This window comes from Stegastes partitus, unplaced genomic scaffold (genome assembly GCF_000690725.1).
Source record: "Stegastes partitus isolate 25-593 unplaced genomic scaffold, Stegastes_partitus-1.0.2 Scaffold1346, whole genome shotgun sequence".
Lineage (NCBI taxonomy): Eukaryota > Metazoa > Chordata > Actinopteri > Pomacentridae > Stegastes > Stegastes partitus.
In genome coordinates, this window is record NW_007579077.1 from 171,857 (window position 1) to 185,799 (window position 13,943).

General features: G+C 39.0%; 1 protein-coding gene across 1 annotated transcript; it reads right to left on the reverse strand.

Annotated features, from left to right (window-relative positions):
• Positions 1 to 917: 917 nt before the first annotated feature.
• On the reverse strand, positions 918 to 13,390 carry slc6a20 (solute carrier family 6 member 20). Its single transcript, XM_008298739.1, has 11 exons — positions 13,267 to 13,390; positions 10,764 to 10,904; positions 9,643 to 9,734; positions 9,284 to 9,511; positions 8,542 to 8,652; positions 8,175 to 8,416; positions 7,705 to 7,867; positions 5,073 to 5,274; positions 4,127 to 4,286; positions 3,799 to 3,964; positions 918 to 1,088 (listed from the first exon to the last, which is right to left on the reverse strand). The coding sequence occupies exons 1-11, from the start codon at positions 13,388 to 13,390 to the stop codon at positions 918 to 920; spliced, it is 1,800 nt and encodes a 599-aa protein (XP_008296961.1).
• Between the last annotated feature and the right edge of the window lie 553 nt (positions 13,391 to 13,943).

A 13,943-nucleotide genomic window follows, 5' to 3' on the forward strand; every position in this document is an offset into this window, starting at 1 on the left:
CAGCAATTTCCAGGACTAAAGCTAAAAACGTTTGTCCAACTTCTCCTTCACTCATGTTTTACAATTCTAAACACTGACGCGCAATTTTAGAAAGCAAGAAAAGCAGCCAGAACTAGTGTCAAACATTAGACCTTCTATAATCATAGAGCTAAACTATAACCCCACTGTGGGATTTTGTATTTCTACAAATAAAGGTGACTAGACTTGAGCCTGAATTGGTTCAGCCCATCACAGAGAGGAATTCATACTTGAAACAGCCTACTTAAACATGTGCAGCATATAAGATACGACAGGTTAAATATTCAAACACTATATCTCATGATTCATCGAGTGAATTGCACCGCTACATATATTCATCATGTTACATTACTACCATTCAGTAAACTAAAGTCATGTGAATTGCCACCATATATGATTAAATGTCTGACACGTACACAAACTACATCTGCACACTAATAACATGACTAAAAACATTTTACATCGTTAAACTGTGGAAACTATTCGGTGAAACTGAGGGAGGAAATATTCTCCCTCAATGTGGTCTGAGATGAACTTAAAGCTCTTTGAGTGTATCGAGGATTGATTTGAATCTGGCTCAGAAGTCTGACTTTAATCCTGAGAGAAATGATACAAAAATAGATTTTTTATAAGCAATACAAATTTTCATCTGGATTTGATCTTCCCATGTCTCCAATTGTGCTTCTGTATCAAGACTGCACCGTTCACAACAGTGAAAGAAGACGGAAGATATAAATACATTCTCTTCTGGGCAGAACAGCTTCAAATGCTCTTGCTGGTGTAAAATTTGATGAAATTAGAAACACTGTTTATTATTTGCCACTGTCCCTCCTTGCAAGAGGTGATGAATGATGGTCTCTTGCTGGAGGACAGATATCGTCCCTGTCACAGTCTGCTCACTAAAACGATACTGCATTCAGAGAATTCTCCTGCTTGTGATGTTTTCCTTGTTTCCTCTTTCTGCAGAAGACGTACAGAGCTGTGAGGGGAACACAGCTGACCGAGGACACCAGCAGCAGGCCGATGAACACTTGACCAAAGACAGGATAGTTCGTCACCACTGATTTACCCTGCAGGGAACAAGACGCACAGTTAACACCTGTTGCCACCTCTTTGCTAATTAGTCACTCATTTTAGCAGAACATCAAACGATTGCGTGTGTGTAGCTGATGCTACACAACAATGTTGTTGCTCAGATCCCTCATAGATGGAGCCCAATTACTTTCATCCATGTTTAATTTTTTAAAATTGGTTTTCTTTTCATCTACAGCAGAATGAAATATATGCCTCAAAATGCAAGTTGTATTTTACTCAATAAAATCATCAATACAAGCATGACACCTAGAAATGGCCGTACTGAAGTACTGTTTGAAGAATTTCCCACTACATCTTGTACAATGTTTGATTTCCTCTGTGCAGTATATTAAACATGTTTAGGCATCACACAGCAGCACGAATTACACGAGTTTCATCCACAGCAGAGACACGTGCTTTGCTCAGGGGCCGATTAATAAACAATAGTAATGGTAATATTCATCAGATGAAATAACTAATCATTAAAAAAGCCCATAATTCATCCTTCTTTGTAATCATTTTATAACTCCATGAGTAACATTTCGCATATAAACAAAGAAAGTGATTCCCAGTCTTAATCATCTGGTTGATGGGCCAGGCTAACCCTAAGATAAGATAGGATAAACTTTATTGATCCCTCACCGGGAAACTTCACAAGGTTTTTAAGTTTAATTTACAAGTTTATAAGTTTATTATTATAGTGTCTTTGATTTCAGAGAGGAGTTACAGTATGAGTAATCGTTTACATGGATCATAAAGCAGCAATAAATGTGTAATTTATGAAAACTATCTGTCAGCAAGAGACCAATCAGGAAATAATGATAGTCAAAGCGTGACTTCCTTGATCCATGTGGTTCCAGAGTGGGCAGTACTTGTACATGAATGGCACCAAACTTACCTAAGTCTTCTCTATTGTCTCTGCCTCCAGCTATCTTTCTACTTCTGCTCCAAGGTACAATGTTTCATGATATAAGGTTGGCTTCAGATAATCAGCCTCGGCTCCAGCAATCATTAATACAGAACAAAATTTTAATATAGACCCTAATTCTTTAAGCTGAATGTTGTCCTTGAATGTTGCTTATCCGAGCCCAAGGACAACGTGTTAGTACGACAGTTCCACCTCCTGACAGGATGAGGACATGTGCTGGTGTCTGAGAAAGTGTCCAACGTCACATTGCTCTTGTCAAAGACACAACTTTACATACAGCAGATGCCAAAGCCGTGTTACAACTGACTCTATGGAGAAGTAAGGTTTCTTCCAAAGAGCACAGTGGGTCGACATCCATCACACACTCCAAGCTACTAACATATGATTACCAGTCCAGCTCTAACTAATTAGTGTTCAAAATATTTCATTTTCAACAAGTGGACTTGAATTTTGACTCATATTTGACAAAACTGTTTTTTTTTGTAAATATAAAAAGAGGGTCAATTGTCATGCATTTGGAACCAGAAATACTTCAATTTATCAGAAAATTTGTTTAACATAGTACAAAAGTCTTTAATGAATACTAACAAATATTTTGTACATATTCTTTCTTGGGGTCCAACGGACCCCGAAAGACCTTCGACGTATGGCAACATGAAAGTCCTGAATAGGGTTAATGGGACCTTGCTTGATTATTAACAGCCAACTCTAGGAGGAATCATTGTGGTTCCAAAGTTCTTCTATTTTTATATACTTGCTCTTTGGGAAACTTACAGGCTTAATAAAATAATTAGTAAAATAAGTAGCCCAGAGGTGACTGCGTTGTGTGACTGCGTTGTGTAACTGTGTTGTGCCCCTGCCACTGCTTTATGTTTTATGCTTTATGTAACTGTCACACCTGAGACTTGTGTTTGAGTTTTAGAAAATACATTTGTCCCATTACTAGGGTTGTTTTCAGTGTGGATGCAGTTCCCTGTTACCTATATATGCTGAATAGTTAAGCTACAACCCTAACAAATCTTTTCTATCACACCTGTGTTTACAACATGCAGGCAGCATGAGAATCTGCTGCTTGCTGCTTTCTGCTTTAAATGATCGACCAGCAGTAGATTATACAAGCTGTAGCTAATTATTGCTAGATGTAATGTGATTCTGGTTTGCTGTAAATCGGCTATAAAATGATTAAAACAACTTCTAATCATGCCATACTATTTGGAAATGCCAGAATAAACAGTGTACTACTACTTAGATTTGTTTTGGGAAATCGTTAAAACCAATAGTCACATGGAGGATGTTTTATTTACATTTTGGTGCCCTTGTAGTGGCCTGAGGGCATTGACCTTTAAATGATGTTTTATGACCGTCATATCGCGTCAGGTAGTAGATTTACAGGACTGACGGTCTCAGTCATTTCTGCACTGCGTTCATAAACAGATGCTTTGTCCTGGATCATTTTACGGTACATTTTTATTTTTAACTATGTCACAGTATAATTTTCAGTGCACCCAGTATGAAAATGAGCTTATAATTGGTCTGATAACGGCTTCATAGCTTCCTTTTATGTGGAATGGCATTTGTCTGGGCGGAGGAACAACGTGACACAGAAGCCTGAAGTAGGTGTCTCACACTGAGGGCCAGACAGGTGGCACCTCCTGATCTGGTATGATCAGATCTGACTCGTTCTGACCCAGGTTAGCCACGGCACATGTACGTGTTTACACCAGCTTGGAAACTGAAAAGCACATGATATTAAGTGTGACAAAAGAAACCAAACGTACCTGTTCTTTGTCCCATGCTTGGTAGGTGGGCGTCCCTCCCTGGATGTAGGTGACAATGTAGAAGATGAAGATGATGATGAGGAGGAGGGGACTGACTACTGTCCACATGATCTTCCAGTACCAGTTGGGGCGATGACCGAGCATGTCTTCTATGTCTTTTTCAAACCTAAAATGAGTAGATAAATATCATTTAAATCAAATACTACACTCTATAGCTTGACAGCATTCCTTATGATTTTATTACATATGTGGCACTACTGATTAGTTGAGCCAAAAGCAGAGCTTAAAACCAACAAATGTGGGAACTACCACATACAACTACACAAACCTTTTAATTCCATAGATGTAACTGACAGTTATGACCTCGATGAGGACGATGAACAGCAGGGAGAAAGTGGCTCCATAGTCATTGAACATGGTAAACCAATAATTCCCTGATGTGGTGGTAAAGCCCAGGCCCAGCAGCAGACAGAACACACAGACTAAACCTGCAAGAAAAAGTCAATCCTCAGTCACTGATAGCCGTTACTTAAAAATGTGAGTTTTAGCATTCGCTGCATAGTACATCACTATGCTGCAGTAAGCAGCAGACATGGCAGTCCTGGTTTTGTAATGACTCCAATAACTTTTAAGGCATGTGTCTTTGTCACACAAAATAACATTTATTATAGGTCTTGTGGAGATATGAAAATCTGCAGGGATATATATATAAATATATATATTGCTGTCTGTATTTTCTGTGCACAGGACTGATCATGTACGAACAAGATGTGGATATAACAAGGCGTGTAGTCACTTTTAAAATGTAGCATTTTAAAATCAGAAGCATTTGTACCTTCTGATACCAAAAACATTTACACTGGCCAATTTATTTCAATGCACACAAACACAATTGGTTTTCTGTACAACATAATTTCTTAGTGTAATCTTGTTTCTTAATTCCTTTCCTCTTTTTTTTTTTCTTTTAAAAACCATTATTTAGGTTATTTATGCACTATTTTGAGAAAATTACTGTCTTACTTAGCAAGTATTTTATTATGATGAAACTGGTGCACTCAGCAGAAAAGGTTTGCCACCTGTGGAAAGATTTGATGCTACTTTTCACTGGAGTTACTTATTAAATGTGTAAACAGCATACTTTATCCGATTTAGTTTGTAATCCTAACTAACACTAGTATGGCAGTAGTTTACTGAATATTTTACCACAAGGGTGGTGAGCATTTACTATTCACCTCAATGAAACCATTTACTAGGAACCTCAAGCTGGATCTTACCATTAAATACCTCGTTGCTCATGCGGGACACAACCTTGAAGTCTCGTAGTGGGGTGATGATGGCGGTGATGTTACCCAACATGCTGCCAACTCCTAACAGCAGGAGCATGACGAAGTACAACACTGACCACAGCTGAGACACTGGCATGTTCTTAATGGCTTCACTGTACACTATGAATGCCAGACCCGTCCCCTCTACAGCCTGAAAGAGATGAAAGAGAGGATTTAAGGCCGGAGTGGAAGCTGAATTGGGCTTTGACCAAGTTTGACTTGAGCTCTTAACAAACAACGATTTACTGCGTCCAGATGGCCCTTTGTTCAACAAAGTATCAGTGGTCAGGTCTTGAGAGAAAGTAAGCACACATCACTTAAACAATACCAAAATAATCTGTGAAATAACATATATGACATTATGTGGTTAAAAAAAAGAGAGTATGTTTTGTATGTTAGATTTAAAGTAGCCTCCATCTGCTTTGATAGCAGCTTGGGACCATGTGGAGTGGAGTGTCACTGAAAACTGTTGTGGGTAAGTGTTGCCTTAAATTCTACACAAAACAACTGTGCAACCAAGAAAGCACAATTAATTCTCTATGCTTCTGTTAGGAAACTACACATGCTTGTACCTATATTCATCTCCTTTGAGTCGCACAAAGACACAGCAGCTGGAACAAAAAATCTCAGATTTCAATCATTTGACCAAAGTTAAGATTCTCTCTGGTCTGATGTCCATGCTTTGTATTTGTTGGTACAAGCATTTCTAGTTTGTGGTCTCCCTCAGTCGTGGTTTCTTTCCAGCAATTCAACTACGATAGCCTTAATAACAGCGTGTCCTCCCAACTTTTGATGTTAATCAGACTCTCCAGTGGGTGCAGTCTTTGCAACTGGTGCAATACAGGATGTCTTTCACAGAATCTGTACATCCTTAAGACTCAGACTTTTTGAACCATCTGACAAATTTCATACCCTCCAAACCAGCAGCCTTCTCACCTATGCTACTGACATGGACAGGTGGGGGAAGAAAGACTGACGGACCCGGGTGGAGATGGGGAGGGCATAATGATAAATGCATTTCAGGTGTCTCTGCCCTGTGACTCAGTCCTGTGCACCCTTGTGCCAACCCCTATTCCAGCATTTAACCAATGCTACAACAATGGAGCAACTACTGTGTCTCCTGATGCACTCACAAAAAGTCCACACACAAATGTACGGACCAGAAACACTGAAGAAAGTCCATACTTGTCCATCATTGTAGGAAAATAAACGAATGCTACTGTGAACTTAAAAACTGAGTCTTAACATGGACAATGCAAAGTTGTTGCAGCTGTCCGCCACATGCACGCCATCTTCAACATGTGTATACAAAATGACTAAAGGTAGGCTTTAGTGAGTCATACTCATGCCTAAATGACAAAACAAGATCTCTACATTTGTAATTGACATTGACCCACAAAATGTTTTCAGTATAAATAGTTATGTGATAAACATACGGAAATAAATTTGAGTTAAAACGATCATGCAAGAGAAGCAACCAGATCAAAACAGTGAGGAGATCAGCAGGTGCTTGTACTCTGACTCATAAAGATTATGTGGAGGCGCAGTCTTTATGAATCAGAGGACGTTTAACAGCTAAAGTGTAAGTTCTGAGCGTATGGCAGTCATAAAAGAAAATCAACATTGATAAACTTTAGAGCCACTGTCTGTTATCTTTAGCTTTAAAGCAAAGGTCAGAGGGGGAGACTCAGCTTTAGGAAGCAATGCTTGTTATACTGTTGTTATGGTACAGCGAAACACATTTGTTCTGTATCTACAAGAAGACTTATCATTCATTGAATGAATCATATTCAGAATTCAGACTGTGAGTGTGTTAAGAAAAACAGCATTACAGTCACATGCTGGCTGGGTAAGTATTCTTAATGAGCTTCTTGCTGCTGAACAGTGTCTTGTATTTAAATTACTCTGACTAATTAATTATCATCAATCATTTTTAACTAGTAATTTGACTAATTACTCTCACCTCTAGTTTTATTAATGCTAACTGCAGGGAGTGCTCTGGTGGCCTGTGGGTTTAAGGCAATGACCACAAAGTGTAGTGTTTCTGAGTCAGTTGGATCTTTTGCTCAATGTTATAGGTCACTTCTCTCCCCGTGTTCCTGCCCATGCCAACTGAAGCACCAAAAGTGTAAGAGTACACTTTAGAGAAACTTTCAATTATTGTACAAGAATCAATAAAACTGTAAATCAACGGTGTCATTTTTATGGGCTAAGAAGAACTCCTGCCTTAAAAAAGAACTGGGGCATACATTCCAGACTAAACAGGTAAAAAAAGCCTCTCCCTCACCTCTATATGTTCCTTTTTTCCTACAGATCATTACAAAATGATATAAATACTGACTTGAGTTTCCATTCTATCTAGTTTATCTAGGTACTTAAAACTTAGTTTACATTGCAAGTGCGGGTTTATCCATATATCAGGCATTTTTTAATGCATCTTTAATGTATTGTTAATATTTCTATATTTTGAACGTTTTCCTTTCACAGCCTGTTTCAAACAACTGTATTTACATTCTGTCAGTAGCTGAAAGTACATTAACGCTTTATGTGTGTAAGAGGGATAAAATGATGAGGAACATACGGTGTCCAGTTCATTCTCCAGGTTACAGTTTTCCAGTTGGTCAGCAATTTCACTAAATTGCTGTGGGTATGTTGCATTCAGCTTCTCAACCCACTCAAAGACGCTATCTATAGTGATGCGGTCCTCCGCTAGCTCAAAAGTATTCAACAGCAGTATCCGTGTCCTGGAAAATAAACAAAAAAAAGACCATTACTAGAGGAAACAGAACACCTTAACTATGACATTCTCTGAAAATATTTAACCATGACATTTAACTATTTATAACTACAGTTTAATATCATATCAGTACCCAACCTAAACCCTTTTTTAACTTGGATGTATAAATGATGTTTATCGCTCCAAAGTGCAACCATTTTGGTCGAAGCCAATCCACATGAAACACACCATTTAAAGCCACAAACATGCAGACAGGCATGCAGGTGGGAGTAAGCGTGCCACACGTAACACACATGATCACAAAAAACACGCACCTCTCCAAGCAGCTCTCATAGTTGACGGTGGCCTTGAACCCATAGATGGCAAAAGTGACAATGCTTGCAAAGACGGAGGTTCCACTATTGATAAGAGAGACAGTGATGGCCTGGCGCTGAAAGTTGTTGTTGTACTGGTTATAACTGGCAAAAGCTATCAGTGACCCAAAACCCAAACCCAGAGAGAAGAATATCTGAGTGGCTGCATTGATCCACGCGTTGGGGTTGGCAAGCTCCTCCATCTAAAAGCAGACAAATGCACATAGCAACGTCAACAGACCCCATTGGACCAACACTGCAAGCAGTCTAAGAACCTAAACAAGTCCTTGTCTACATGAGTACTGCCAATGCTCCAGTGCAACCTTACCTTTGGTGTGAACATGTATTTGACACCATTGACGGCACCATGAAGAGTGAAACCCCGGATCAGGTAGATAAATAGGACCACATATGGAAATGTGGCTGTGAAGTACACCACCTACAGAAGTTAAAGTCAGAGAAATGTAGAAATAATATTGTGAGGAGGGGTGGGATGCTGACAACATCATCACATCCCCACTATCATGCCTCTAGTCTGGCTAAAACAAAAATACCTGCACACTACACAGCTTTTGATTCACAATAAAGTTGAGTCAATTGGGTCAACTGGTCTACAAAATCTGCAAAATATTAGATCTTGTGAGTCCATGTATACTCCTAAATCTCTGTTATTGTTGTGGCAGCTTGACTGCTGTTTGCTATACTGATAATAACAAAATGAACAAACCATATCATGCATTTACTAAAGCGGCATTACACTAAACAAAATTTTATTGAAAAATATGGAAGAGCCAGAACAGAAACCACTTATCATCAGGACAATGGTTTGGCTGCCATTTTATTGCCAAATGAGAACGTGTGAGTTTGGTTTATTTTATACACAGAATGTTAAAAGGATCAAAATAACTAAATAATAACAAATATTTTACATATTGTTATGTATATAAGACCTTGTTTTATAAGGTATCTTTTAAGCATTGAAACTGCCAGACGAGACCCATCCATGTACAATGACAGACACCTGCAAGTGTGTAAGCGCCGAATATCTGAAATACTAGGGGACTTCTTACCTTTCCAGTTGACTGTACTCCTCGGACAATGCACAGGTATGTAAGCACCCAAGTAAGCAGGAAGCACAACGCCTGGCCTGTATGAATGCCTCCATTCTCTTCAATAGAGGGAGAGATGTTCAGTGTTTCCCTGTAGAAGAAGTACTGGGTGGGTGTAGCCTTTTCACATTCTTCTATAGGTGCTGTGAGGTTGGAATTTAAGGGGCACTCTGCCCAGGGAAGGACCGGCTAGGATGGGAACAAACACAGAGCAGTATAGGCGTGTTACCTTATTGTTCAAACGAGATCCAGTATTGAGTATATACAGTAGCAGTTTCTGCTACTGAAAAAATAACAGAGTTTGTTAATTAGCAGCTCACTTGAAATGAATGAAAGAGGTACCAGAAACTCCATGCATTGAGGATGTTGTAATAGAGACACAGATACAGGGATGTCACAACACTAGCAAGACCTAAAATGAGAAAATTACATTAAAAAAAATCAAAAATCTTACAAAAGACAAATTGTTTCTGATTTTACATACTGTACATCCACCTTCTAACCCATAGTGCCTCTGGGTTTATCCAGTGTAACTACATAGATCAAAGCTCTAAGCTGCAGAAGCCAAGACACACGATTTAAAGCCAGTCCCCCAAAAGTATTGTCAGAGATCTGGTTCATACCACAATGTTGAAAAGTAATCACTCACATATAATCACATGTAAACAGCATGAGTTAGTGATTATCTGCATGAAGTGAAATAAATTCAAGTGAACCTTGTATTCCACAGAAATTGTGTTCAGGCAGAAACCACGTCCCCCCACTGACTGGACTGCATAGTCTCAACCAGCCAGACCGATCTCAACAATGCTGTTTCAGCACCGAATAAAGGTCCGACTGTACTTCACTATCATTCTGCTACAGAAGGAAAAACATTCTGTTGCGTCTGTATTTCTCTGAACTAATCACAACTGTCTTGGGCAGTGCTAAGTCCAGGATGCAGCATTGGGGCCTCTGCAAAACAGGAACGGGTTGAATCCTTCAGGCGGACCGTTTTCATGCAGGGAGGTTAGCACAGTCATTAAAGACATCGGAAAAACAAGAGGCCTGCCTTATTGCACAGTCCAGATTTTTATTGGCATTTAGCATGTCAGGTTGCCTACTTGGAGATTGTTGCTGTTATTTCTTGTAGCGAACGTACTTTGACAATACAGGTAGTGAAGGGGAGGAGAAATCTGCTAGAAATGTGCAGTAGGAAGTAGCAGGTGTATACCTATACAGTCAGACAAAGTACTGGCACATACGTTGTCATATGTTTCCACCACATGCTGACTGGGTAGCCACAGAGAACACACACTATCCTTCAACGTCATAAAATCCAACATGCTTGCCAACAGAAAGGTACACGTGCTCCTTAATTACTGTTCACCTGAATGCAGCGAAGAGTCTAATTATGCAGCTGTACAGTAATGTCAGTACAACCAGTTAAGTTATTACTTACCCACTCCTCCCAAATAAGGACTGATTGCCGACCACGCACCAATGCTACCTAAACGCATCTTCTGACCAATGGCGAGCTCCATGTAGAACAAGGGCACGCCCTCTAGACACAGCATGATGAGATATGGGATCAAGAAGCCCCCTGAAACGGGAAAGATGGTTGTACTTAACCAATGCAGAAAAACATAGAAGATAAATACACAAATAAACAAATTACAAGACAGACCTTCTTTGCTCGTCTCGTCGTTCATTTTTTAAAACGAGAACACAGAGCAATAAATGTGTCATTACGTGTTTTTTTTCTTATTGCATCATATGACACAAAGACAATACTGGTGGCATTCGTGTGAAAAGATAACAAGTAAAGAAATAACAAAGCTGACACTGATTAGACTTAAAATTTGATCAGTAATGGCTGTTGTGTTTCCACCCTATCATGCAGCATAATGGAGCAGCCGAACTACTACTTCACTTACAAAACCCCTGCATCCAACTTTTACAGGGTAAAGAATGGTTTGTCTCTCTGCTCTTTATTTAATCTGTGTATTTTTCCACATCTCATATATTTTTTAATTCCTTCTTAAAATGTGAAAACTTTTGCAAGATTATGGGCCGGTGGCACACTGACAAAGCCTCATGGGAGCCATCAGAACTGCTGAATATTACTGGTTACTTACAACGTCTGTTCACAAAAGGGTTCAACTACATTTTTGGAGTTAAGTGAACCAAAATCACATTTGACTCCCATCTAACCTTTAGCGCACATCTCCACTGGTTTACCGCTTTGAAGTTTCGCACCAGGAGAGCAATTACAGTAGATTTTTGCTCATTATTCAGTGATCCGTACAGGACCAATAAAGGCATAACGGTTCCCTCTTCCGACTGCATTGTTCTACTCTGGATGCTTTCAGGACATGTTTCTTGACAGTTTCTGACCCTGTGGTTTTTCCTACCTATACTGTAATACTACTGTTTTATCTTTGCAGGAAGAATTGGTAAAAACAGTAAAACAAAAATTCATTCTCAGTTGCAGTGAATCTTTACACGTAGTAACAAATGTATTAGTGATCAACAAGCAGACTACATCTGCGCCATATAAGCTCTCGCTGTGTTTACATCCAGTACATGTGCGATCCTTCTGGGTAAAACTGTACTGTAACTATAAAGAGGAGAACTATCTAACTCCAAACCACATTTTAAAAGACGTAGCTGGAAGGGCATGCAAACAATAATATCATAATTGTACAATACAGTTTTTATAAACCTCCTCGCAAAGAAAATTTTACTGAAAGCGTGGACGTACTTGACTACATTTAAAAACATTACATAACAATGCAATATTGTAGCTTTTTGTCTTTTTATAATGAAATGAAATGAAATGAAAAATACTTTATTTATCCCAGAAGGGAAATTCAATAATGAATTAACGCTACCCTCCCTGGGACGGACGACCTATGATTATCACGCTTAACTGAAAATTCTTTTGCTTCTTCGGCCACAGAATTCACAGTTCATCTATTTTTCAAATGTCCACCATCGCTCATGATTTAAATTGTCGATTCTACACTTATGACACAGAGCCCTAATAAACAGTTGTGTTGTGGCGACTACATGGTGTTTTTCTATTGCTCACTCCATTACACACTGTACTACACTGCTGTACTGTTACACGTGGTTTTTCAACACTCAGATTCTTTACTCAAATCAAAGGGGATTCCTGAAAGATTTTAGTTGTATTAAGTTATGCCAGTTACAGATAATAAACTAGAGCCTTCAGTATGACGTTACATTTACTGCCAAAGAAACTAAAACAAGAACTTATGAACTGCTATTTGTAAAATATGTATTTTACTTTTATGTTTTTTTAAAAACGCAAACAAAAAACATTTTATCTTCATTTTCGCACTCTTTTCTTTTGTCTTTTTCTTTTTAAAAGTTAATTCCTCATCACTTAACGATAGCGCTTTAATAGCAGTAAAAAAAAAGTAAATGCATAATGTTCTAAATCCCTGCTGATTAAATCACGTAGTTGTTTCCCCTTTCTACCTGGTTTATGACTGTAATTACTTTATTGCTGTTTTCATCTGTTAGACAACAGATTGTTGAACAATAGTTTATTTCACCTGCATGACTCACGTTACAGGCAATGAGTCAATGAAGCCCTATCAGCACAGCTCTTAGTAAATACACACTTAATCAGTATATACAAGTAGATTTACATTAATGTGCATTATTAGCACTGATAGGATAACATTAAAATAATTATTTAAAAAAGCAAATTAAAAAAAAGTAAGTTAGAATTGATAAGCTGCTGTTTAAAGTGAACATAACCAGAGAGCCTCTATTTAATATTTAAGTGAAAGTTTGANTCTGTAACAATTATTGCTCACAATTGTGAATCACACACTGTTAAGGCACTTTTTTTTTTTTTTTTTTTTTTTTTTGCTGTTTTTTTTGTTTTTTGTTTTTATCAGGTATTTCACATTTTGGATTCAGTGACTTACCTCCACCGTGCATTTGACAGAGGTAAGGAAATCGCCATACGTTCCCAAGTCCCACCGCATAAGACACGCACGCCAGCACGAACTGCGTGGGGCTGTCCCAGCTGGGTCTCCCATCTTTTTCCATGTCTGTGTCCCGTCGACGTCTCTAACTTTGTGAATGGAGCTGCGTGTCGCCTCACGTCCTGCCCGCGGTTTATAGGCTCTCTGTGGCGGCTGTGTGGTCAGGAGGAGGAGGGTCTTCTCTCAGGAGAACGAGTCGGTCGCTGTTGTTAAAGGACTACATTTACCGCGCGCCTTTGGCCCAAGAGCGCTGCTGAAGCTTGAAGGGATTTGTAGTTCTGGAGTGAAAGTGGTAGAATAAACTGATAAATACAGCACTCATCCTGGTGTTTATTACAGGTGTAGTAGTGCAGATGCAATTAGCTTAGATGCAGCTCGAGTTGTCACATTTATATTTATTTCATTAATGTAAAAACTGATGTACATGATGGGAGGCTGGGTGTCAGTCAAACTAACCCTGAGGTGGGTGGGACATAGAAGATAAAGCAGGTGAATGTTTAATTATACAGGCTCTTTAACCTCTGTCTTCTGAGGAAAGTCCGAGCCTACCCTTGTTCTGATCTGACAGAAAAAGACTGTTTTCGTGAACAAACCGGCTTCTCTGCAGCGTTGACGTG

Coding starts and splice junctions, on each gene's coding strand:
- slc6a20 (XM_008298739.1), bottom strand. CDS start 13,390: ATGGAAAAAGATGGGAGACCCAGCTGGGACAGCCCCACGCAGTTCGTG. Junction 10,905..13,266: donor CTGTCAAATGCACGGTGGAG/GTAAGTCACTGA, acceptor TTCCCGTTTCAG/GGGGCTTCTTGATCCCATAT. Junction 1,089..3,798: donor AAGCATGGGACAAAGAACAG/GTACGTTTGGTT, acceptor TGTTCCCTGCAG/GGTAAATCAGTGGTGACGAA.